The sequence below is a fragment of the Corvus moneduloides genome, chromosome 13 (assembly GCF_009650955.1).
Source record: "Corvus moneduloides isolate bCorMon1 chromosome 13, bCorMon1.pri, whole genome shotgun sequence".
Taxonomy (NCBI): Eukaryota; Metazoa; Chordata; class Aves; order Passeriformes; family Corvidae; genus Corvus; species Corvus moneduloides.
Genome location: NC_045488.1, coordinates 19269958 through 19294929, shown reverse-complemented (window position 1 = coordinate 19294929; position 24972 = coordinate 19269958). Strand labels below are relative to the sequence as shown.

General features: G+C 57.5%; 1 protein-coding gene across 4 annotated transcripts in view; it reads right to left on the bottom strand.

Annotated features, from left to right (window-relative positions):
• NPTN (neuroplastin) overlaps nucleotides 1–9609 on the bottom strand; it is a 42891-nt gene extending 33282 nt beyond the window's left edge. For 2 of the 4 annotated variants that reach the window (XM_032123301.1, XM_032123304.1), the window contains exon 1: nucleotides 9375–9609. In XM_032123301.1, coding sequence (XP_031979192.1) covers nucleotides 9375–9462 — 88 coding nt within the window. In that variant the 5' untranslated portion in view covers nucleotides 9463–9609. The remainder of the gene's footprint in view (nucleotides 1–9374) is intronic. The other 2 variants (XM_032123300.1, XM_032123303.1) reach the window with 1 other exon arrangement.
• Nucleotides 9610–24972: the final 15363 nt, after the last annotated feature.

Sequence of the window (24972 nt, the reverse complement as noted above, 5' to 3'; positions counted from 1 at the left end):
CAGCGAAAGGACACTTTCATCCAGCGACCTCTCGACAGAAATGCCCTTTGCTGAATTGTGGGGTTACGTAACGGAGGCTGGGGAGAAGCTGCTCTGCCACAGAAATAATTCCTCGGTGCGTGCACAAGGAGTGGCTTTAGCACAGGGGATAACGCGCTTGAGGCGCATTTCCCAGCCCAAAGCGGCGCTTCCCGGCCCAAAGCGGCGCTTCCCGGCCCAAAGCGGCGCTTCCCGGCCCAAAGCGGCGCTTCCCGGCCCAAAGCGGCGCTTCCCGGCCCAAAGCGGCGCTTCCCGGCCCAAAGCAGCACCTCCCGGCCCAAAGCGGCGCTTCCCGGCCCAAAGCGGCATTTCTCGGCCCAAAGCAGCACCTCCCGGCCCAAAGCAGCGTTTCCCAGCCCAAAGCAGAGTTTCCCAGCCCAAAGCAGAGTTTCCCAGCCCAAAGCAGAGTTTCCCAGCCCAAAGCAGAGTTTCCCAGCCCAAAGCAGAGTTTCCCAGCCCAAAGCAGAGTTTCCCAGCCCAAAGCAGAGTTTCCCAGCCCAAAGCAGAGTTTCCCAGCCCAAAGCAGAGTTTCCCAGCCCAAAGCAGCATTTCCCGGCCCAAAGCAGAGTTTGAGCTGCCTGCTGTGTAAAATCCCAGCCCTGCTGCGGGAGGTGGGGTGAGGGATGCTTCAGTGAGGCCGAGTTTAGGCTCTCCACAGCTGGAGAGAAGGAATTCCCGCCCGCTCAGCGCTGCATCCAGAGGGACTCAGCCCCAGCGCATCCAAGCAGCAGGAGAAGGCCGGAATTCCAGCCACAGGGAAGAGGAAAAAGCGGGAAGGCAACGCATTCAAAGGCAGCAGGGACACCACGCTTTGTGGAGCGGATCTGCTCTGCTTCACACGCCGAGCTCCGTGCTCCACACCGCGTTTTTAGCGGGCTTCGGCTGCTCCCGCTTCTCCCGCCCCTGGGAGCTGGCACGAGGGCAGTGCCGCTGGAATCAGGGCTCCAGCAGAGCCCAGCTCCTCCCTGCCCGGGCAGCGTTCGAGCCGCGTGGCCTACTGACACCGCAGGGATTATGGGGCCAGAAATAACCCGTGTGGGGCAGCTCCTCCCCGCAGCATCCCACACCGCGTTTCTGAGCTGCCATTCGATTCTGGCACCGGATTAGCGCATCCTAATCCCTGCAGGAATCACCGCCGCGGGCTGGGCGCTCGCAGCCCCTCGTGCTGCACTCACGCCTCGCGCAATTTCTGTGCCAAAGGGTGAAACCACCCCAAAAACGCCCGTCTGGGGTCATTGCTGAGCTTGGGGGAGTTTTCCAGGCGAGGGGGAGCCCCGTAGCTTCACCCAGAGCTGCTCCCAGCGCTTTCGCAGCAGAAGTGAAATCCAATTAAAGGCCAAGCAGATTTGGACTCTTGGAGCAGCAAAGGGAGAGGAAATAAAGCACGGAGAGAAGCCTCCTTTGCTCGGTGTAAATTAAAACAAGGAGCATCACCGCCACGCTGCCAACGCTAATTGTGTTTAATTACACTGCAGGGATTCTGTGGCGCTCGGGAGGGACACGAGTGGCCACCTAAACAAAATCTGATTCGAGCCGTGTGCCCCTGACCCGAGTTCAAAGGTTCTACTTGTATTTTACACCCCGTGTTTTGTTGTACTTTACACCCAGAGCTCCAAAGCCGTCCCTTGGCAGGGTGACAGCACCCAGGAGTCCCCTGTCCCCTCCACAAGAGGCCACGTTCAACTGGGCAGCAACTTCACAGCAGCTTTAAAAGATTGGGTTTTTTAAAAAATACCTTCCTAGAGCCCAGCAAAAGCAGCGGGAGAATGGATCCCTCTGATAAACAGATCCAGCTGCGACAGCCGTGGTCGAGGCAGGAGAATCCCAACAGGGATTCTCTCCCAGCCCTCAGGAATTTGCTGCTGAGGCTTTTCCTGAACCTAAGGTGCTCTGTCTGCTGCCATCCAAGCAAATCCAGGTTCCCACAAAGCACCCAACAATCTTTCTTCAGCAGTTCTCCTCCTCTGAGAGGCAACAGCTCCGTCTCGCTTCGCAGGAGGACGACCACGGGGTCGTGGCTTGGAAAATCCTTTGGGAATGAGAACTGCGTGTTGTCCCGGAGCAGGAGAGTGCCAGGGCACTGCCCGTCCTCCTGTGGTCTGGGCTCCATTCTCCCTGTAATTCCCTGCCTGCAAACCAAACCCCACCCCACATTTATCTTTATTTAGGGTTTGGGGTTTGTTTTTTTCCTTCACTCCATATGGCTCAAGATTGGGGTCACCAAACCAATGCTGGTGCTGCTAAAAATAGGAGCTTTGGGAGCCTGAGACCCCGAAGTGAGAACAGAAGCTGCTGCTGAGCAGCAAAGTGCTGAAAACCCTGTCAGATAAAAATGCAACCATGTAAGGCCGAAAGGAACCCAGCAGCACAATATCTGAGCCTTCCCTCAGGTTCAGCACCCCCAAAACTGGGGAGAATCGGGAATTGTCCTGGCTCTCTGTTCTGTTTCTGGAAGCAAAGAGCTGAAGTTCCAGCAGGGGGAAAAAAAAAGATCTAATCACAAATATCCCGTTAAAAGAAATTAAAATATTGAATTGCCCTCGTGCCTGACAGCAAGCAAAGCTCTCACAGCACCCAGTGGTTACACACAGCTGCTCCAGCATCGCTCCCAACACCAGAACTGCCAGAAATGGGATAAAACTGAAATATTCCCAAAACCACAAAGGTCACAGGAGACACTGGAAGGAGGAACCCAGAGGGGACTGTGGTCCCACAGCATTGTAACTTAAAACAATCCCGATTCCAGGCTAGAGGGGCTAAATGCACCAAATATCCCGTTTCTTACAGCAAAATGAAGCCCAAAGAGTGGCTTTTTCTCACTGAATTTCCCTCTCAGTGCAGCTTCAGAGCAACTGCACCGGCACAGCTCCAGAGCTCTGAGCCAACCCTGCACGTGGAATTCCTGTACCAAGCCTGGGATTTCACCTTTGGAAAGGTGTTTTTACCTTTACTTGACCTTAAATCAACGCCCCTGTTTCTGAGGGGACGGATCACCCTCAGCTAAAGAACAGACCCGGATTTCTTCCCTTGCAGCAGAGCAGGCAAGGCCCAGCTTCCCCAATTCCATAAAAACAAGGAAGAACCCATCCAGGAGACTCCCAAAGTCCAGGTGCAGGTGGGCTCTGAGTCACAACCCCGAGCTGTTGGGCTGCTCTGGGATTTGGGAAACACTTCCCAGGGAAGTGTTTCCCAAAGCTCCCGGTTTCTGAGGGAGCTGCAGGGTGCCTGGGGCCATCCAAAACCCACATGAGCTCTCTGACAGCGAGCTTCCTGTTCATTCCCTGGAATCCTGAAGGTCCCAGCAGTGCAAACCAAGCTGCCTGATCAGCCCAAACTCCAAATCTTTGGCTCCGAAGCACAGGAACATTTCTTACTCTGCTAAATCCAGCAGGCTGGATTTAGCTTTATTTATATCTATTTATATCTATTTGTATCTATTTCTATTTACTTATTTTCTCCCTGCCGTTTATTCCTGGCTTGCTTGGATGCTCCAAGGGTGGAGCCGGGCTGGGAGAGCTGGGGGTGCTCACCTGGAGAAGAGAAGGATCCAGGGAGAGCTCAGAGCCCCTGGCAGGGCCTAAAGGGGCTCCAGGAGAGCTGGAGAGGGACTGGGGACAAGGCGTGGAGGGACAGGACACAGGGAATGGCTACAGAGTGCAAAAGGGTGGGTTTAGGGTAAATCTTGGGAAGGAATTCTCCCCTGTGAGGGTGGGGAGGTGCTGGGATGGAATTCCCAGCACAGCCGTGGCTGCCCCTGGATCCCTGGCAGTGCCCAAGGCCAGGCTGGACATTGGAACAGTGGGAGGTGTCCCTGCCCGTGGATGAGTTTTAAGGTCCCTCCCAACCCAAACTGTTCTGGGATCCTATGAAATCCATGAATTGGCTGCTTGCAACCATCAAACTCCCTGGAAAAGGCTGCTTTGGGTGAACTCCATCGGGAAACCTCCGTCAGGAATGATCCACCGCAGGAGAACGAATGGGGATTTGCCGCTGCTTGAAGACACAGAGAGGACCAGCCCCAAACCAAGCTGCAAAACTGCATTTTAGGGATTTCCTAATCCTTTGGCAAGACAGGAGCTTCCCACCATCCCATGGCTGGCACGGATTTCGCCAGGCTACCACCCAGAGCAGCTGAACCCTGACTCAGAGCGGCTTTCAAACCGCTCCAGCATCATTTCACTCGCTGCAAGCGCTCTGAAACGCCAGCAATTCAAACGCTTCCCCATCTGCAGCCTGAACCTGAGGCAGGCTCTGCTTCACCACCACAAAGCTTTTCCAACAAACCACGGGAAAAAAATAACCCCGGAGCGCTCAGCCAAGCTGGTGCACGCTCAGGTTTAAAAATGCTCCGAGCATCTGTTTTTCGCAAGCTCCTGCTGTCCGCCCTCACGGAATTATTCCAGGCTGCCTCGGTCTGCCTCTCGTCTGCTGGGAGCTCTCTGCACTGCCAAAAGCCTTCTCGGGCTCTTCTCTAGGCACTTCAACCCATCTTCTCCTCATTTCCAAGGTGTCCTTGGTCACTTTTCCCAAGCTGCTGGAATTCCACGCGGTCGCTTTTTCCGGCCGAGCGCATTTTTTCCTAGTCCCTGATATTCCCCTTCCTCTTGTTTTCCTGCTCTATCAAGACACCAGCTACAAAACTCTTCATTTTTAGGTTCCCAAACCAGCCCAAGAGCCCCAAGAGCCCTCTGAGCACTCCCAAAAAGTGAGGAGCTACCCCTTGGTCCCATCCAGTCGTTGCTGTGGATTTTAAAACACGGAATGCCGAACTACAGGAATTAGAGCAAAGATCACCCTTTTTTTTTTTTGCTTTTTAAAGCCAAAGTCACAGATAATAATCATGATTTGAATGATTGGATGTTGGATTTGATAGAGAGCTTTGGTAATTCCCGAGTCATGTTTTACCAGGTAAGCTCTCTCCTCCAGCTTTACAGAAGTCAGGATTCATATTCTGGAATTAACTGGGGAAAAAGCAAAGTCCCTGGATTTATACCCAAATACTCCCGTTTGGAGGAGTTTGACTGAACACACAAAGCCCATCCTCAGACATCCAAAGGATCAGACACCGGCCTGTGGAACCCCCAGACCAGCCAGCCCAATTCCAGGCTCCAGAAAGAAGAATTCTGCTGGGAAGCTTTTAAAAATGGAAAAGGGCTTGGAGTAAGGAAGACCCAAGCTGTGGGGGCTGCCTGTGCTTTGCTGGCCATGACAATGTGACCTCCCACTCTAAAGTTCATCAAAACCAAACTTCAGAGGAGCACGGACACAGGAATTCTCCCGGTTTTAGTAAAGCTGTAACACCACCCTAAAGAAAAACACCCCAAAATCTCAGGAACGGAGGCAGGCGTAGCACGTGTGGGAATTTTAGGAGCTGTGGTAATGACCAAGTAGATGGAAACCATGAAATAAAACTGATGATGGGTCTCTGAGGCTGATAAAGCCAACTTGGGCTGGGCTGAGAAGACAAAACAGGACTTGGGACGACAGCAGAGGTCCGGCAGCAGAACCTCCAAGAAGTCCTTGGTTTGGGCGGCAGAGGGATGCACACAGCAGCAACCACCTGACCACTGCAGGACCCCACTGGACAGGGCTCTGCTGGAAGGAAACTGGGATGCAGGTGGGAATGCCACCTGCAGGACACTGGGAACAACCCTTCAGCTCGGCTCAATCTTGAGCTGGGCCCAGCTGGAAGCGTGGCCGGGTTCACCCCTCACACTGCGGAAAACGTGCCTGGAGAAGCTCCACAGGCACAGCCAGGAAAACACCACCTCCCAAGGACAACAGCCTCCTCTCCCCACCTAAACTGCACTGATTGAAGCAGCCGTGGCTGGAAAGGTTCCGATGGAATTCCAGGAGAGCTTTCCAAGTAGCGGTTGTTGCCTCTTTACCTGCTGGCAGAATTTCCCAGGGTAAACACGTCACTCGTGCTGCCGGCATCGCGGCTTCCAACGTGGGAGCTGGAGGAGGAGGAGGAGGAGGAGGGAGAGAACTTTGAACGTTCTCCTCGCTGCTCAGCCCACACTCAGGCTCCAAAAATGCTCTGGGAAGCCGTTCCTCACATTTATCTGGGGACCATTAAAAGGCGCAGCAGAACTCGGGCGCTGCGGAACGGACGAGGCTCAGCGGTCACAAACAAGGGACACAAGCGAAGTTTTTTACTGGCTCCTTCAAGAAGAAATCCGTTTTCAGAATTCAGGATTAATTTGGCTAATCTTCCTCATTTTGTGGTCACTTTTATACTGGTTGCTGCCAACAGAAAACCCGTATTCTCGTTTCAACCAGCTAGTTCCTTCTTCATCCACGCAGAGGATGAACTAAACAAGCGCCACCTGACTTAATTTGGTTTTATTTTCCCTCGTGCCCATCTCAGAACAACCTGAGCAATTTCAAGTCCTCAAGAACGGCCAAGAACTCTCAGCACTTCGGGGCAGAGCTTGCCAGCTTACTCCCCAGTCCAACCCCCGTGTCGGTGTGCTGAAAAACCACTGCAGATTTCGCGGGGGGGCAGCCCAAGCACCCATTTTACACAACAAAAAAATCCCTAAATCCCAACCACTCCGTGGTGGAATTACCACCACGCCGAAGCCTTTGGTTTTCCAGCTGCTCGTTTCAAAATGAAGATACTTCAAAGGTGAAACAGCAAGTGGAAAAGTCACGTTTTCCTCCTCTCCACGAGGAGCTTTGAAGCATTAAAGCGATTTTCCAACAGCTACGCTTAGGAAGTGCAGGTTAAACACAGATTTTGCTGACAGACTGGCTTCTTCCAGCTTCCCCATCTCTCCCCCAGTTCCACCTGAACTCTGCTCTGGATACGAGCCATGAGCAGAAAGTGTCATTTTCCCAGCAGAACATCCAGGAAAAGTTCGATTCCTGACACATTTCCCTGGGATCTTAAAGTGTTGATGCAAGAGCTTTCAAAACAAGCCACCCGAGCGCCAAACACCTCCTCCTGGTTTTAGCAAGCTTAAATCCATAGGTGAGACTGACTCCAGGCATTCTGAACTGCACCAAGTCTGGAAAAATTACTGGGAATTCAGCAGGGATCTCCTGCCAGAGGTGGGGAGAAAGCTGCTTCCCACAAACAGCCGGCATTCCAGCGGGAATTCTCTGCTCCAGGTGACGGGTACATGGCCATTCCTGTATCACCCTGACCTCGGCAGCACTTGGACTATCACCTTTCGTGACTCTGATGATTCCATATCAATAAAAGATAAGAAATTCCTGCCTCTGCACTTTGGGATCCCTCCCTGCCCCTTCAAAGCACACACCCGTGGGTGAGAGGTTGCTTTCAGAGGAGATCTGAAGGAATACCCACAACGCAGGAAATGGCTGGACCTGCTCCCCGTGCCAAAGAGGAATTGTTCTCTTTCAGGAAGCTTCCCATGGGCCATTATTTGCTGAAAAAAGCCCGGCTCCTCTGCAGCAGGGCCTACAACCTTTACATTAAAATTGGGGTAAACTCTCCAGAGCACCAACAAACCTTAGGATTTTTAACCCTCAGAAGGATCTCAACCTCACACTCGGCTTGGGGTGCTCCACTCCTTCCCAAGCAGATTTTCACTCACCTGCCTGAGCTCCCACAGCACTACAGGCACTCAGAGTCCCCCTCACCGCTTCATTAAAAAGAGAAATGAATGAGCTTCCAGGACACACCAGGGGGCTGCAATCTCCCCCCACGCCAAGAGCAGCTCGGTCAGCTTCAAGGCCAGCACGGAAGTCACGATAAAGCCCCTTCCCAGCTCTGCCCCGACACTTCATCGCTGCCCTCCAGCCTCTTAACAAACGCCAAATGTTTGCACTGCCCCCCAGCCATTCGGGATTGTCGTCCCAGCTGCTGGCATTTGACACCTTCCCTGCTCCTCCCGCACCCACACGCGACCCATTTCCATTGAACTCCTTCTCGGGGAGCTGCTCCCCTCTGGGAACTCGGCAGTGCCACAGGGAGGGAGCACAGAACCACATTTAATCCACAACTCAGCCCATCCAGCCCCTTCCCGGGAGCCCCTAACTCCCACACAGCTCCAGCAGGGCTGTCCCAGACTCCAGAGAAAAGCGCCTCAGGCTGCAGAGAGCCTCCAGTTTTCATTCACGGTGTGGATGGCAAACTCTGGTTAACAGAGTCAGACACAAGGCTCACCGCCGGTTCCACAGGGCAAAATCTGCACGTGCTCCGGGAATAATTCTCCTCTGGGATCTTTGGGACAGTATTTTTCCCATCTAGATCTTGCCTATCGCTGTCAAACACGCCAAAAGCCTCAATGCTGGCCTAGTGGAAGGAGTCCCTGCCCATGGCAGGGAGGGGGAAATGGGATGGGCTGTAAGGTCCCTTCCAACCCAAACCAATCTGGGGTTCCACAACCCTGTGATTTCAGGATTTCCCCGGAGCAAAGAGCCAAGGACTTCATGCTGCAAGGCAAAATTCACCTCGACAGCAGGAAAACTCTCGGCCTGAATATTATCTGCAGAGCAGAAAGGAAGGCGAGGGAAAGGAGGACGAAAGGATGGAACTAGCGCGGAACTGGTGCCCTAGCAAGGCACCCCTTCCTCCTAGGCAGATTTCCCAGCGGATCCAGAGCAGAGCCTCCTGAGAGCCCGAGCTCCCGGCCCTTCCCAGCACTCCCGGCCCGAGCAGCCCTGCCCGTGATGCTGCACAAGGAGCATCTCCCCGTCCGGAGCGCCGCGGGAGCGCACAGCCCAGCCCGGCCCGGCGGATCAGACACGCATTCTGCTCGGCGCTGCTGCAGGGTTTCCTTGGAGCAGGAGGCTCGGCTGGAGCAGCCGCTTGGCCCCGCTCCGCTCTGCCACTAATTGTCATGCACTTGGCTGCGAACTCGCCGGGGAGGAGGCAGCCGCGCTGGATTTAGCTCACGCTATCCTACAAGGAACGGAGAAGGCTTGGGGTGTGGTGGGTTGGTTGTTTCTTTTCTCCTTTTTTTTTTTTCCCCCTTTTTTTTTTTTTTTTAAATTCCTTCTTTTACGCTCCTATCAGAAGGACCTCTCCAGTTGCTAAGGAACTACGGGGTTTATTGCATTATAAATGATTTAAGGCGGCCCGGCAGATGCAGGTTCAGTAGGCGGGAGGAGATGAGGAGATGTTCCATTTTACCGGCGGCACGAGGCGCCTCAGGAGGAGCCGGGGGAGGCCGAGCCTGTCGTGTCCCCCCCCTTCCTCCTCCTCCTTCCCCCCCTTCCCCCTTCCCCTGTGGGGCCCAAATTCACGAGGGATTCCCCCCAAACCCGGGGTCGCCCCCCCACCCGCGGGGTTGCCCACAGCGCACCCTCCGCCACAGCAACGCGCCCCCCCTCCCGCTCCCCCCGCCGCCGCCCTCCCTCACCGTTCTGCGCCGCGGCGGGTCCCGGCAGCAGCGCGGCCGTCGCCAGCAGCAGCGAGAAGGCGGCGGGGAGCGGCCCGGAGCGCGGCATCCTCCTGAGGCAGGGGCAGGAGGAGGAGGAAGCGGAGGAGGAGGAAGGTGAGGAGGGTGAGGCGGCGGCGGCGGCGGGAGCGGCGGCTCCGTCCGTCCTTCTCCGCCGACCTCCTACCGCAGCGCAGCGCCCACTCTCGCGAGAGCTGCCGGGGGCGGGGGGCGACGCCGCCGGGGAGGGGAGGGGCCGGGAGGGGACGGGAAGGGAAAGGAAGGGGGGGCGGTGTCAGCGCTCGCCTCGCCCGCCCCCCGCCGCCATGTTGTCTCCCTTCGGGCCGTTCTCCTCAGCCCTGCTGCGGCTTCCAGCCCGCGGCTTCCCCTCCTTGCGGAGCTGCCGAGCTGGTGGCGGGACAGGGGCGCCCAGGCGGCGGGGAGCTGCCCCCCTGCCCTTTCTGCCGTGCCCTCAGGGGCGCCATGGCGGAGGCTGCCTGAGGCATCGGTACCGTCAGGGCCCCCATGGCGGAGCCGTCTTGAAGGAACCGTCCCTTCAGAGGCGCTGAGGGCGCGATGGCGGAGCCCACCTGAGACAGCTTCCCATCAGGGGCGTTGAGGGTGTGATGGTGGAGCTCCTTGTCGGGGATATGCCCCCTCAGAGGCAGCGTGGCAGAGCCTGCCTGAGGAATCTGTCCCGTCAGGAGCACTGAGGGTGACGATGGTGCAACCCCTCATCGGGGAGCCGTCCTCTCAGGGACACCATGGTGGAGCTGTGAGTAATCTCTTCCCATAGGGGCACTGAGGACATGGTGGCAGAGCCCCTTGTGAGGGAACCTTCCCCTCAGGGCAGCATGGTGGAGCCCCTACTCAGGGACACCATGACGGAGCCCACCTGAGGAATCCATCCCCTCAGGGGCACTGAGGGGGCCATGGCAGAGCCTTCCTGAGGCATCAATCCCCGCAAGCACCATGGCAGAGCCCGTCTGAGGGATCCTCCTCTCAGAGGCACCATGGCAGTGCCTGCCTGAGGGATCCTCCCCTCAGAGGCACCATGGCAGAGCCCGCCTGAGGGATCCTCCCCTCAGAGGCACCATGGCAGAGCCCGCCTGAGGGATCCTCCCCTCAGAGGCACCATGGCAGAGCCCGCCTGAGGGATCCTCCCCTCAGAGGCACCATGGCAGAGCCCGCCTGAGGGATCCTCCCCTCAGAGGCACCATGGCAGAGCCCGCCTGAGGGATCCTCCCCTCAGAGGCACCATGGCAGAGCCCGCCTGAGGGATCCTCCCCTCAGAGGCACCATGGCAGTGCCTGCCTGAGGGATCCTCCCCTCAGAGGCACCATGGCAGAGCCTGCCTGAGGGATCCATCCCCTCAGGGACACGGAGGGCAGCATGGCGGAGCCCGCCTGAGGGATCCTCCCCTCAGAGGCACTTAGCAGTGGAATTGTGGGCAAAAAGCACAAAAACTCGCTCCAGGGTGGCTGGACAAGCCAGTCATGCTGGAAAACAGCGAATTTGGGTGGCTTTTCTCTATTTTCCTGTCACAAATCACAGATGCCAGGTCAGACTGGCTCCTTGCTTTTGCTTTGTTCTGTGCCCGTGACCCCAGCTGATGGCGGGGAGATACGAGGCTTGTAGGAGGCAGAGAAGGAGACTGGGGGGGGGGGGGGGGGGGGGGGGAAAACTCAGCAAAAAATCCCTCAAAATCAGATTTTCAGCTTTGTGCAGAGCCCTGTTTCACTGGCGTGCCCGCAGCAGTGGGGTGGGCTGGGGAATGGGTGGTGACATCCCAAACTGTGCTGATTTCTTGGCTTTGTATCCCTCCTCCTTCACCCTGCAGACAGACTCCACATCCTTTTATTGCCGTTGTGACTCACTGAAAACAAGGCTCGGGCACACCTTTTCCGTGAAAACCCTGCCGAAATCCCTGCCTGAGCACTTCAGGCCTTGCATGAGGATGGCAGGGGCGAGGTCACGCCTGAGGAGCAGCGGCGGCGGGGTTTGCCCGTGTGCTGGTGCTGCACGTCCCGCTGCCTGCCGCTGGCTCCCCTCTGTGAAAAACGAGGTTCGCTCTCCTGTGAGAATTTAAAGGGTTTAATAGAAAGACAATAAGAGACACATAAAATAAAGCAAAGAGGTAACAGCCGGGTGCCTTGGCGCTCTGCCAAGAGCACACCTGATGCTCGAGGTGAGTCCTTTTTATACCATTTTTACTGTCTGTTCTCTATTTATATTCAAACTTTTCCCGGAGCTGTTCTGCATGGCCACTCCTTGGGTCCGCCTTTTTAGAGCATGCGTATTCTTCTGCCTTGCGGTTTTATTTCTTTTGATTCTTGGGGTTGGGCCCGCTAGGTAAGAGTGGATGGTGGGGTGGATCTCTTAATTCTCCAGACAGTCAGGGCTGATTGCAGCTTTGGCCTCTTTGCCCCCCGGGCAGAGCGGTGATAGCGGCTCTGGGCTCTCCTGGCCGCCCGTTCTCCGGGCGGAGCAGCCTTTGGGCCTTTTTGTTCCCCGGACAAAGTGTTGGTCAGCAGCTCCTCGGGCCTCATCCTCTGCTCGCTTGGAGGTTCTCTTACTTGCTCACACTTGCTAACATTCTTGCCAAAAAGAGAGAAAACTACATCCACACAGCAAAAAGCATTTCTAAATAATAATATCTACCTTTATACTTTGCGAGAAGCCAGCATTATAATATATGTTTATAACGCCAGGGACGCCAGGTTTGCTGTGCCTCAGAGATTCCACCCGCTGGAGAACTTCCATGGTGCATTTCCATGACTCACTGGTGGTGCCAGCTGATTCATCTGGGTGACACCGCTCTGCTTTTTCTTGCCTCTTTTTCCCCCACCCTTGCGTGGAACAATTGTGACAGCAGCCCTTGCGAACCAGACAAAAAGAGGAACAGAGACCCCGAAACCCCGGTTTGCCATGGCGGTGCCCCTCGTGCTGCTGTCTGCACGCTGTTTTCCCAGGATTTCGCTGTAACTCTGCTCCTTGCAGACACCCACTCGCTATTAGGCCTTACCTCCAGTGCCTGCTTTCCAAGTTTGGAAGGAGGGAGCGCTGGGAGCAGGCTCTGGATCTGCACAGTAATCCTTGCTCCGTAACCATGGCAGCTCCGGGTGACTCACGCTGCCACAGGCCCGCGCCCAAGTTAGCAGGAGGAATTTTCCCCCCTCCCTCTGTCACCAGCTCGGTTTTGCCGGAGGTTCTCTCCACAATTACATAACTCAGCTGTCACCTGTGCTCCTCTGGTTCTGCCTCAGGGACAAGCCCGGGACACTGCCCCGCTCTCACCTGGAGCTTCCCTGGAAAGGCTCTATTCCAAGTCATTCTGCACGGAGCCAATCCATGGATTTGTGATGGCACAGCACAAGAAACCAGAGCAGAAAGTCACGGATCTCATCCAGGGCCTTCTCTTGGAGCACAAAGTCCCTACAAATCCCCAGTGATTTATGACAAGGTACTCAGCTATCCAGCCATATAAAAACTGTGGCCAAAAAACCCCTCTTGTTGGAGGGGAATCCTCTTGCAACTGGAGTTATGCAGGAAAAGGGGATTTGCCAGCACTAGATGCACCACGGTGGCTTGGTGGTGAGGAAAACCCCGGTGTTCCCAGCAGGGTGAGCCTGAGCAGGGTGACGTGTTCGGCTCGTGTGGGGACGGTCATTCCTGGCTTTGGGAATGCCAGGGAAAATTTCGTGTCGGAGTTTTCACAATCCCTGCGTTTTCCCTTCGATCAAGACCCATCTTTTCACCTGGTGGGTCTCAATTTGGATTATTCTCTGCTTATTCCTTCAGGAAAAGGAGGACAGAAAATCTTGGGAGCCAGGCGAGCAAAGAGGACACAAAAAAAACCCCGTAATCGGCAGGAAATTCAGGAGAGTTTCGGTTCTCAGAGAGCAGCTAAGAGGCATCATCCTTATTTTGTGGGGGATTTTGTGCTTGTCTTCTTGCAGCTGTGAGTGTTTGAGAGATCCCTGCTATTTCCATGTGTTTAGTGATATCCTTGAAAGCATTCACAGAATCCTTTGGGCTGGAAGGCATTTCAAGGATCATCCTATTCCACCCCCTGCCACGGGCAGGGACACCTCCCACTGTCCCAGCTGGCTCCAAGCCCCATCCAGCCTGGCCTGGGACACTTGCAGGGATCCAGGGGCAGCCACAGCTGCTCTGGGAATTCCATCCCAGCGCATCCCCACCCTCGAAGGGAAGAATTTCTTTGCTTTGCCTCACTTGGGCTCACTTTCTTTTGAATCTGTTCTGGGCTAGGGCAGAGCATGAAACAGAGCCCAGCAAAAAACTGTTCTTTTTCAGCTGCTCCCGGGGCTGAGAAACCCTGGATAACATCAGATAATGCTCCCAAGGCCTCGTGCCAGGAAAACTCCGATCCCAAAAGGTGACTGGGACCTGATTAATGGGTATTCATCTCCCCAGAGGCACAATGGCAGCTGGAGAACGACATTAACCGCATCAGATAACAACGGGGTGAGTCACACAAAGGCTCCGTGCCTCGCACACACCCTGCTGCGCAGGTCACCCCTTCCGTCTTCATCCTAAACAGCCAGGGAAAGATTAAACGGAGCGAAAACCCCAGTGCTCTGAGGAACGAGAGATGGGAGAGCTTGGAAAAATCGCACAGTGACGTGCTCTGAGGGAAAAGAGTCAAAGGCAAAGCTGCTCAACTCACAGGGAAAAAAAAACAACAACCGCGAAAAGATCTCAGGGCAGTGATAGAAACCAATCTGGATGTGCTTTTTTTTGCTTAGCAGAAAGCTGAGCTGGCACTTGCCGATGCTGTGGGGGATGGCCGCTGGGTTATTCCCAGTCAGCGCCCCGGCTCCTCCCCGTGCCAGCCCTGCTCACACCGGTGTCGCTCCGTGGTTTCCTCGGAGCAGAAGCGGCTTTCCGTGCGCGGCAAACCGTGACAGAAAGGCTGCTGTGGGGCAGGGCGGTTCGGAATGCGAGCGCAGAGCCCGGGGAGCAGGGCTGAGATCAGCTCGGCTACGGCACAAAGCTGGAGTTTGCCTGACCTCATTTTCTGTAGGGAAGGAGCAAGAGGGACACAAAGAAATCAAACTGGTTCCCCCCCCTCCTCCCTCCTCCCTGAGCCAGCCCAAAATTATTTGTCTCCCTTGCAAATTCTTCATCCAGCTCAGCCACGACTGCAATGTTTTTCTCCACCCAGTTTTTTAGGGAATAGGGTCCAACAACTTAGCCATTCCCTGACCTCATTACCCTGAGGGAAGGGATATGTTGGAAGCAGCTCCATGCAGCCACGGGCAGGATGCGTGGGGACAGCCGTGCTACACCCCAGCTTGCTCCTGGGTGCCACTGAGGGTCTCCGGGATGGCACAGGGGGAAAACTTGGAGCATCTGGAGGAGTTTTCAGGAGGTGGAGCTGTGGCCGGTGCGGCAGGAGCAGACGGCAGGTGGCAGCCCTGGATTAGCGCAGGCTGGGCAGCGCCTGCAGCTGGGCTCCCTCTCCTCCCTGAGCGGAAAAGCAGCGATTTGGGCTCTTGTGGTGGCTGCAGGGACAGCGCCGTGCCCCGGGGTGTTCCCCACGGACACTCGGACTGTTCCCGTGGCGTTTCAGCAGCCTGGCGTGGGGCTTTGGACAAGGCGTGCAGGGAGGGCTCTTCTCCCAAAGGGGTGGGCAAGGAAAGGGAGCACCAGGGAAGGAGCAGCAGCCCCCGAGGTAAGGGCAGCAGCCAGGAGTCCTGGTCATTCTGCGCACCAGCAGCAATAGGATAGGCTGGACATATCAATCCACAGCTCAGGATCCATCCCAGTGAGGGCACCTAGGGCTGGACAGAGCCAGCTGATCCCTGGGCAGATCCAAGGGCACAAACCAGGCCTGAGCTCAAGCTGGGAAATCAATCCAGGCCAGGATTCAGATCCCTGGGGCCCAGAGGTGCAAGGATAGCTGCAGCTAAACTGGAGACCAGCACTCCAGGAGCTCAGCTCAAACCAGGCCAGCCCTGAGCTGAGCTTAAAAGGGTTCCCAAGCCCGTGGGTGGGAATGCCATCCCGGCTGGGGCTGCCCAGGGCCCGCAGTGCCCCTGGCACTTGCCACTCAGCTCTGGTTTGCTCAAGAGGCAGAAGAGCTGGTGCCTCCCCGTCAGTCACAGCCAGGGACACCTCAGGGAGCTGTTTTCCCTCACTTTTCCCTCAGGGACGTGTTTGTCTGTGCCACCCTGGCTGTGTGGGCACTTGGTTTGTCCAGCCCGGAGGAGGCTGAGGGAACACCTCCCTGAGGGGCAGTGGAGGGGCAGGGACCCAGCTCTTCACTCTCCTGAGCAGGGGCAGGCCCCAGGGAACGGCTGGAGCTGAGTCAGGGAGGACCAGGTGGGATTTCGGGAAAGGTCCTTCCCCCAGAGGGAAGCACTGCCCAGGGTCCCAGGGAATGGGCACGGCCCAAGGCTGCCGGGGACAAGGTGGGATTGATGGGCATCTGTGCCAGGGGCTGGACTGATGATCCCAGTGGGTCCCTTCCAATCCGCCTGTTCTGTGATTCCGTGGTTCCCTCCTGGCTCGTGGCTCTGGTCCCACACGGTGTGGGGTCACTCTGGGGGTGCCCAGGGCTGGTTTGGGGTTGGGGACAGGTCCCTGCCCCATCCATCCATCAGAGCTGTGCTCTCACAGCCATCACCGAGCACCAGGATTCCCTCCTGGCTCCTGTCCCACGCCGTGCCTGTCCCCAAATTGTCACTGTGGGGGTGCCCAGGGCCGGTTTGGGGTTGGGGACAGGTCCCTGCCCCAGCCATCGATGGGAGCTGCGCTCTCACGGCCACCACAAGCGCGGCCAGGGCCGCCGCGGGGCGCGGGCAGCCAGGCAGAAAGGCCGATAATCCATCTGCCTAAAGAGCAGTGATTAACATGAAATGAAGACAATGAGCCGCGATCGGTGTGGCAATGACCGAGGGGACAGCCAGGAGCTGGGCACCGAGCTGGCGCCAGCAGCCCGGGCAGCGCGGGGACCGCCCTGTGCTGCTTCTCCCATCTCGGGGGGGGGATGTTGATCTTGCCCACCCCTGCGGCTCATCCTGCAGCAGCTAAATCCCGGTGGATGTTATCAGGTGGCCTTGGCAATGATAAATAGAGTTGTCGCAGTCCTGCGTTAGCCAGCGGTGTTTCTGCCCCCGATGGCTCTGGCTCTGCTCAGCGCTCCCCGCTGCCCCGGGGCACGTTTAGTTCAGCCAGCGGTGCAACGCGTTCATTAAAGGGATTTAATGAAACCTGAGGCTCCCTCCCCCCTCGGGAGTGCGGCACCTAAAATAAACCAACGGTGAGAAAGGGCTGGGCCCAGCCAGGGGGCACGGAGAGACTTTAATGGCCCGGAGCAGCTTTACCTGGCACCCCCCGCCATCCACCCACCCTCTGCTCCTGCTCCATGTAAGCCCAGACCAGGGAGTTGTTCTTGCTTTGAGCTGAAATTTGCTGAATCTGGCCTAGTTTGGGCTTCCAGACCGCGAAAGGGCCGCTTTCTTCATGTTGGGATCTGGAAGGACAGGGATGGAGCGTGCAAACCGTCCCAAGATCGAGGTGTGATGCACAACTCAGATCCAAAACCTTCTCCCGGTGGCTGGGGGGTTACCAAAACCCCAGAGTCATCTAGGCCAGTCCAAAATTATTGTTACAACCCCCCAAAAGCAGAGCCAGGGCTGGGGCTGTGCTGCTCAGTGCCACAGCTTGGGGTGGCCTGTGCAGGCCCAGCAGCTGGACTTTGCTGATCCTTGTGGGTCCCTTCCAGCTCGGGATATTCCACGGTTCCATGCCCCACTGGGGTCTAGAAATGGGCTAAACTGGGAGAACTGGGGACTTTAGGCTCTGTGTGTGTTGGGGACAATGTTTGGCTTTCGGACTCCTGAAAAACGAGAGCTGAGGAAACTGCAGGGGAGAGGATTGGGAAGAGCTGCACGCACACGGTAAAAGAAAAGCAATTTCTGAAGAGAAGGGGTTTTTTTATCAACAGGAGAAAATGAACAACAACAAGTGACCAGATTGGGCTGAAAATCCCCAGTATTTCACCTCCTGAAGCTCAGAGGAGGGACAAGAGGGGAGCTCTAATTGATGGCAAACATTCCAGCTGGCGCTGAATTCCAGGAGAGACTTTTCTAGCGGGTATTGTGAAGGATGACTGTGATTCTTTGGGCATTTCGGGGTTAGATTGCAGCAAAACTGCAGCAAAAAGCAATTTGGCTTTAATCAACTCTCTAACAAAGGCCCGACATAGTAAAGAGCAGAAAGCATCGGGAGGTAGGAAATTGTCAGCCTTGCTGGAGCTGGAAGATAAGATTGTGCTCCCTCCGGCTACGCTGAGAGAAGATAAATTATCCGTGGGGGCAACTCGGAGAGAAAATAATGTGCGATTAAAGTTGCTTGAATTATACTTTTAGGGAAGCATGAGCGCAGGGAAAAAACAGCCTCAGTGGAAAGGCTGAAACCTTCTTCCCGTGTGCTTCTAGAAAGCAGAACTAGTTTTTTTGGGGGGGAAAAAAACGATAAATTTGGGGGGAAAAAGTGATAACTTGGGCAGGGCAGCCCTAAAGAAGAGCAAAGGATGTGTCTCTGCAAGGGAGGGAGATGCTGGGCCTGGGGCTGTGTGCGGGGGAAGCAGCTCTGGGCTCGCCAGGAGCCAGAGGCAGGGCTGGGAACGGCTGGAGAAGGCTGGGAATGTCCTCCCTAAGGATCCCTGCCAGCAGCTGGGCCTCTGCGGGGGCACAGGGCTCAGCTCTGCCAGGAGCACGGCTGGGGCTGTGCGGCTGCACACCCTCTGCCGCATCCTGGGGGCTCCCTGAGATCCTGGGAAGGCCGGGAAAAGCCCTGAGGCCACGCGGCGTTCAGGGAGAGCAGATGGGCGCAGAGGTGCCAGGTTATTGCAGGCTTTGCTGACCTCTGCCCTTCTCCGGGCTCTGGTGGAGCACAGGTTGAAAAGGGCTCCGTGTTTCTGTGGATGAATGTCCTGCACATCCCCGTATTCCTGAGGGGCCCTTCCCCAGCTGCGCCCCTGCCCCAGAGCTGATGGTGAGTGGGGAATCTCCTGAAAACCGGCAGAAACAGGAGCGTCCTGTGCTGCAAATCCCCTGCGGAGCATCCCGGCACCCTCCCGCCCAGGGGCAGCTCTGGCAGATCGTGAAAAACGAGGTTCGCTCTCCTGTGAGAATTTAAAGGGTTTAATAGAAAGACAATAAGAGACACATAAAATAAAGCAAAGAGGTAACGGCCGGGTGCCTTGGTGCTCTGCCAAGAGCACACCTGATGCTCGAGGTGAGTCCTTTTTATACCATTTTTACTGTCTGTTCTCTATTCATATTCAAACTTTTCCCGGAGCTGTTCTGCATGGCCACTCCTTGGTTCCGCCTTTTTAGAGCATGCGTATTCTTCTGCCTTGCGGTTTTATTTCTTTTGATTCTTGGGGTTGGGCCCGCTAGGTAAGAGTCGATGGTGGGGTGGATCTCTTAATTCTCCAGACAGTCAGGGCTGATTGCAGCTTTGGCCTCTTTGCCCCCCGGGCAGAGCGGTGATAGCGGCTCTGGGCTCTCCTGGCCGCCCGTTCTCGGGGCGGAGCAGCCTTTGGGCCCTTTTGTTCCCCGGACAAAGTGTTGGTCAGCAGCTCCTCGGGCCTCATCCTCTGCTCGCTTGGAGGTTCTCTTACTTGCTCACACTTGCTAACATTCTTGCCAAAAAGAGAGAAAACTACATCCACACAGCAAAAAGCATTTCTAACATTATATAATATCTACCTTTATACTTCGCGAGAAGCCAACATTACAATATATGTTTATAACAAGATGGTGTGGGCACGGCTGGCAACGCTCCGAAGGTGGCATCTCGGGCACCGTGCCTTTGTCGCGTGGCCACGGGACAGCTGCACTCGAGCTGAGAGCAGCGGCCACAGACTGGCTCCTGCAGTTGCCACATTCCCCCTTCCGAGCTGGCAGCTGCCTCGGAGGAAGGGGGAATGAGGAGGAGGAGGAGGATGGCGCTGAGACGGAGGAGCCGCTTTGGGAAGGGCTTTTCTTGGAAAAAAGCTCCGCGCCGTGTGCGGCACAGAGTGGGCTCCGAAAATAATCCGAGCCTGGAAACGTGGTGTGCTCGCAGTCAGCTGCTCCGGGAGCGGCAGCGCGGGGGTTATTCCATCTCCAGGCCTCATTCCCGTTGGATCGGCCCTTTCCCACTGCTGGAATAACTGGGAGAGCCGTGGCACCGGCGGTGCCTGGGATGGAGAGCTGCTGAATTCCCAGCCAAGCTCCAAGGGACCTTTGGCTTCCAGCTTGTTCGGGAATGGAAGAGTTCCGGAATGGGAGAGGAGCGGCGGGCACGTGCTGCGTTCCCGGGAAACCGGGCTGGAGAGGGATGCGGGCTGCGTCTGGGAGCGGGGCGCTCACGGGATCCTGGGCTCTGTGCTCTAGGGATGTGTCTGTGTGTCCTTGTGTCTGTGTGTCCGTGTGTCCCTGTGTCCCTGTGTCCCTGTGTCCCTGTGCCCGTGTGTCCGTGTGTCCCTGTGTCCATGTGTCTGTGTGTCCGTGTGTCCCTGTGTCCATATGTCCCTGTGTCCATATGTCTGTGTGTCGCTGTGCCTATGTGTCCCTGTGTCCCTGTGTCCGTGTGCCCATGTGTCCGTATGTCTGTGTGCCTGTGTGCCCATGTGTCCGTGTGTCCGTGTGTCCCTGTGTCCCTGTGTCCCTGTGCCCGTGTGTCCCTGTGTCCCTGTGTCCCTGTGCCCGTGTGTCCCTGTGCCCGTGTGCCCATGTGTCCGTGTGTCCCTGTGTCCCTGTGTCTGTGTGTCCCTGTGTCCGTGTGTCCGTGTGTCCCTGTGTCCATGTGTCTGTGTGTCCGTGTGTCCCTGTGTCCATATGTCCCTGTGTCCATATGTCCGTGTGTCCCTGTGTCCATGTGTCTGTGTGTCCACATGTCCCTGTGTCCCTGTGTCTGTGTGTCCCTGTGTCCATGTGTCCCTGTGTCCGTGCACAGCCTGGCAGCCGGATGTGCCTCTGGAGCAGTGGGATGCAGGACAGGGCAGGGCCGTGTGTCCCTGTGTCCGTGTGTCCATATGTCTGTGTGTCGCTGTGCCTATGTGTCCCTGTGTCCCTGTGTCCGTGTGCCCATGTGTCCGTATGTCTGTGTGCCTGTGTGCCCGTGTGTCCGTGTGTCCCTGTGTCCCTGTGTCCCTGTGTCCCTGTGTCCCTGTGTCCATGTGTCCCTGTGTCCCTGTGTCCCTGTGTCCCTGTGTCCCTGTGTCCGTGTGTCCGTGTGCCCATGTGTCCGTATGTCTGTGTGCCTGTGTGCCCATGTGTCCGTGTGTCCGTGTGTCCCTGTGTCCCTGTGTCCCTGTGCCCGTGTGTCCCTGTGTCCCTGTGTCCCTGTGCCCGTGTGTCCCTGTGCCCGTGTGCCCATGTGTCCGTGTGTCCCTGTGTCCCTGTGTCTGTGTGTCCCTGTGTCCGTGTGTCCGTGTGTCCCTGTGTCCATGTGTCTGTGTGTCCGTGTGTCCCTGTGTCCATATGTCCCTGTGTCCATATGTCCGTGTGTCCCTGTGTCCATGTGTCTGTGTGTCCACATGTCCCTGTGTCCCTGTGTCTGTGTGTCCCTGTGTCCATGTGTCCCTGTGTCCGTGCACAGCCTGGCAGCCGGATGTGCCTCTGGAGCAGTGGGATGCAGGACAGGGCAGGGCCGTGTGTCCCTGTGTCCGTGTGTCCATATGTCTGTGTGTCGCTGTGCCTATGTGTCCCTGTGTCCCTGTGTCCCTGTGTCCCTGTGTCCATGTGTCTGTGTGTCCGTGTGTCCCTGTGTCCATATGTCCCTGTGTCCATATGTCTGTGTGTCCCTGTGTCCATGTGTCCCTGTGTCCGTGCACAGCCTGGCAGCCGGATGTGCCTCTGGAGCAGTGGGATACAGGGCAGGGCCGTGTGTCCCTGTGTCCGTGTGTCCATATGTCTGTGTGTCGCTGTGCCTATGTGTCCCTGTGTCCCTGTGTCCGTGTGCCCATGTGTCCGTATGTCTGTGTGCCTGTGTGCCCGTGTGTCCGTGTGTCCCTGTGTCCCTGTGTCCCTGTGTCCCTGTGTCCCTGTGTCCATGTGTCCCTGTGTCCCTGTGTCCCTGTGTCCCTGTGTCCCTGTGTCCGTGTGTCCGTGTGCCCATGTGTCCGTATGTCTGTGTGCCTGTGTGCCCATGTGTCCGTGTGTCCGTGTGTCCCTGTGTCCCTGTGTCCCTGTGCCCGTGTGTCCCTGTGCCCGTGTGTCCGTGTGTCCGTGTGTCCGTGTGCCCCTGTGTCCGTGTGTCCCTGTGTCCCTGTGTCCATGTGTCCCTGTGTCCGTGTGTCCCTGTGTCTGTGTGTCCCTGTGTCCCTGTGCCCGTGTGCCCGTGTGTCTGTGTGTCCCTGTGTCCGTGTGTCCATGTGTCCCTGTGTCCCTGTGCCCGTGTGCCCCTGTGTCTGTGTGTCCCTGTGTCCCTGTGTCCGTGTGCCCGTGTGTCCCTGTGCCCGTGTGTCCCTGTGTCTGTGTGTCCGTGTGTCCCTGTGTCCCTGTGTCTGTGTGTCCCTGTGTCCCTGTGTCCGTGTGTCTGTGTGTCCCTGTGTCCCTGTGTCCCTGTGCCCATGTGCCCCTGTGTCTGTGTGTCCCTGTGTCCCTGTGTCCGTGTGCCCGTGTGTCCCTGTGTCCGTGTGTCCCTGTGCCCGTGTGTCCCTGTGTCTGTGTGTCCGTGTGTCTGTGTGTCCCTGTGTCCCTGTGTCCGTGTGCCCGTGTGTCCCTGTGTCCATGTGTCCCTGTGTCCGTGTGTCCCTGTGTCTGTGTGTCCCTGTGTCCCTGTGCCCGTGTGCCCGTGTGTCTGTGTGTCCCTGTGTCCGTGTGTCCATGTGTCCCTGTGTCCCTGTGCCCATGTGCCCCTGTGTCTGTGTGTCCCTGTGTCCCTGTGTCCGTGTGCCCGTGTGTCCCTGTGCCCGTGTGTCCCTGTGCCCGTGTGTCCCTGTGTCTGTGTGTCCGTGTGTCCCTGTGTCCCTGTGTCTGTGTGTCCCTGTGTCCCTGTGTCCGTGTGTCTGTGTGTCCCTGTGTCCCTGTGTCCCTGTGTCCCTGTGCCCATGTGCCCGTGTGTCTGTGTGTCCCTGTGTCCATGTGTCCATGTGTCCCTGTGTCCCTGTGCCCGTGTGCCCCTGTGTCTGTGTGTCCCTGTGTCCCTGTGTCCCTGTGTCCCTGTGCCCGTGTGTCCGTGTGTCCCTGTGTCCTTGTGCCCGTGTGTCCGTGTGTCTGTGTGTCCCTGTGTCCATGTGTCCCTGTGCCCGTGTGTCCCTGTGTCTGTGTGTCCCTGTGTCCATGTGTCCCTGTGCCCGTGTGTCCCTGTGTCCCTGTGTCCCTGTGCCCGTGTGTCCGTGTGTCCCTGTGTCCGTGTGTCCCTGTGTCCGTATGTCTGTGTGCCCATGTGTCCGTGTGTCCCTGTGTCCCTGTGTCCCTGTGCCCGTGCGTCCCAGGGTGTTCCAAGCCCTGTCCTACCTGGCCTTGGGCGGTGCCAGGGCACCCACAGCTGCTCTGGGCAGTCCTGCTTTAGGATTTGCCCAGCTTCAGGGCACTTTAGGGCAAGGAAAAGCTTGGGGCGAAGCACTCGGGTCTGGGTAAGGCCTGTGCAGCGGTGGCAGTGCCGCGGTGCCACCGCTTCCCTGGGGACACAGTGACCCCCATGGCAGTGCCGTGGTACCACCACTTCCCTGGGCACACAGTGACCTCCATGGCAGTGCCGCAGTGCCACCGCTTCCCTGGGCACACGGTGACCTCCATGGCAGTGCCACAGTGCCACTGCTTCCCTGGGCACACGGTGACCCCCGTGGCAGTGCTACTGCTTCCCTGGGCACAGGATGACCCCCGTGACAGTGCCGCTGCTTCCCTGGGCACAGGATGACCCCCATGGCAATGCCGCAGTGCCACCGCTTCCCTGGGCACAGGATGACCCCCATGGCAGTGCCAGGGTGCCGTCACTTCCCTGGGCACACGGTGACCCCCGTGGCAGTGCCGCAGTGCCACCGCTTCCCTGGGCACAGGATGACCCCCATGGCAGTGCCAGGGTGCCGTCACTTCCCTGGGCACACGGTGACCCCCGTGGCAGTGCCACCGCTTCCCTGGGCACAGGATGACACCCGTGGCAGTGCCACAGTGCCATCACTTCCCTGGGCACACGGTGACCCCTGGCCTCCCCCCGGGCACTGCCCAGGTGCTCATCCCGCCTGGCTGCCCCCAGGGCCATGGTGCCACCGCTTCCCTGGGCACACGATGACCCCCGTGGCAGTGCCACCACTTCCCTGGGGACACAGTGAACCCCCATGGCAGTGCCACAGTGCCACCACTTCCCTGGGCACACGGTGACCTCCATGGCAGTGCCGCAGTGCCACCGCTTCCCTGGGCACAGGATGACCCCCATGGCAGTGCCGCAGTGCCACCGCTTCCCTGGGCACAGGATGACCCCCATGGCAGTGCCGCAGTGCCGTCACTTCCCTGGGCACACGGTGACCCCCGTGGCAGTGCCACCGCTTCCCTGGGCACACGGTGACCTCCATGGCAGTGCCGCAGTGCCACCGCTTCCCTGGGCACACGGTGACCCCCGTGGCAGTGCCACCGCTTCCCTGGGCACACGGTGACCTCCATGGCAGTGCCGCAGTGCCACCGCTTCCCTGGGCACACGGTGACCCCCGTGGCAGTGCCACCGCTTCCCTGGGCACACGGTGACCCCCATGGCAGTGCCACAGTGCAACCACTTCCCTGGGCACACGGTGACCCCTGTCCTCCCCCCGGGCACTGCCCAGGTGTTCGTCCCGCCTGGCTGCCCGTAGCCTGGCGCTGCTGCTGCTGCTCTGCTGCCCACGAGGAGTTTGTTTGCGGTTGCAGTGTGGGGTTTGTCGTTCACTGAAGCAGAGGCCTCGAGGAAAGGCTTGGGAGATGCGGGCTCTTTGCCCCCCGCGCTGGAAGCCATCCTGCAGAGGGGCTGCTGAGCAAAAGAAGAGCCTGGTGGCTTTTCTCTGATAAGAAACCACCTGGCTGATATCGACAGACAGCGGGGCTGCTCTGAGCCGAATTCATTTGCCAGGAGATCAAAGCGCTGCACGCACTTTGGGACCCAAGCAGGAACCTCTGGCTCCTGCAGGCTGCTCCGGGAATTTCTCTGGCCTCAGGTGTGCGGGGTGCAATGCTCCTGCTGCTGCCTTCCAGAGGGGACAGGAATCCCGCTCGGGGACAGAGCACGGAGCTGAGCACAGACGGGTGATGAAGGTCTCGTATTCCTCAGATTTGGGGGGAAAACCCCTTTTTTTTCCTTCTCCCTGATGGGTGTGGGGTGATGGTGACTCCCAGCCCGGAGGTGGTGGCAGCAGAGCTGGGTGGGAGGATGTGGGAGCGAAGCAGGAGGGAAGGAGAAGGGAAAAGGCCTCATTTTCCATGCCTGGGGGAGGGGAAGACCTCTCCAAGGGCTCCTCATCCCTTCGTGCCTCAGGCAGCTGGAATAGAGGAGCTTTTCATCCTGCAGGCTGCGGAAAAACCTCTGGGAACAGGGCACAGCCCTCTCCCTGCTCCCGGAATGACGTGGCTTCGGGGTGTTGGTACCA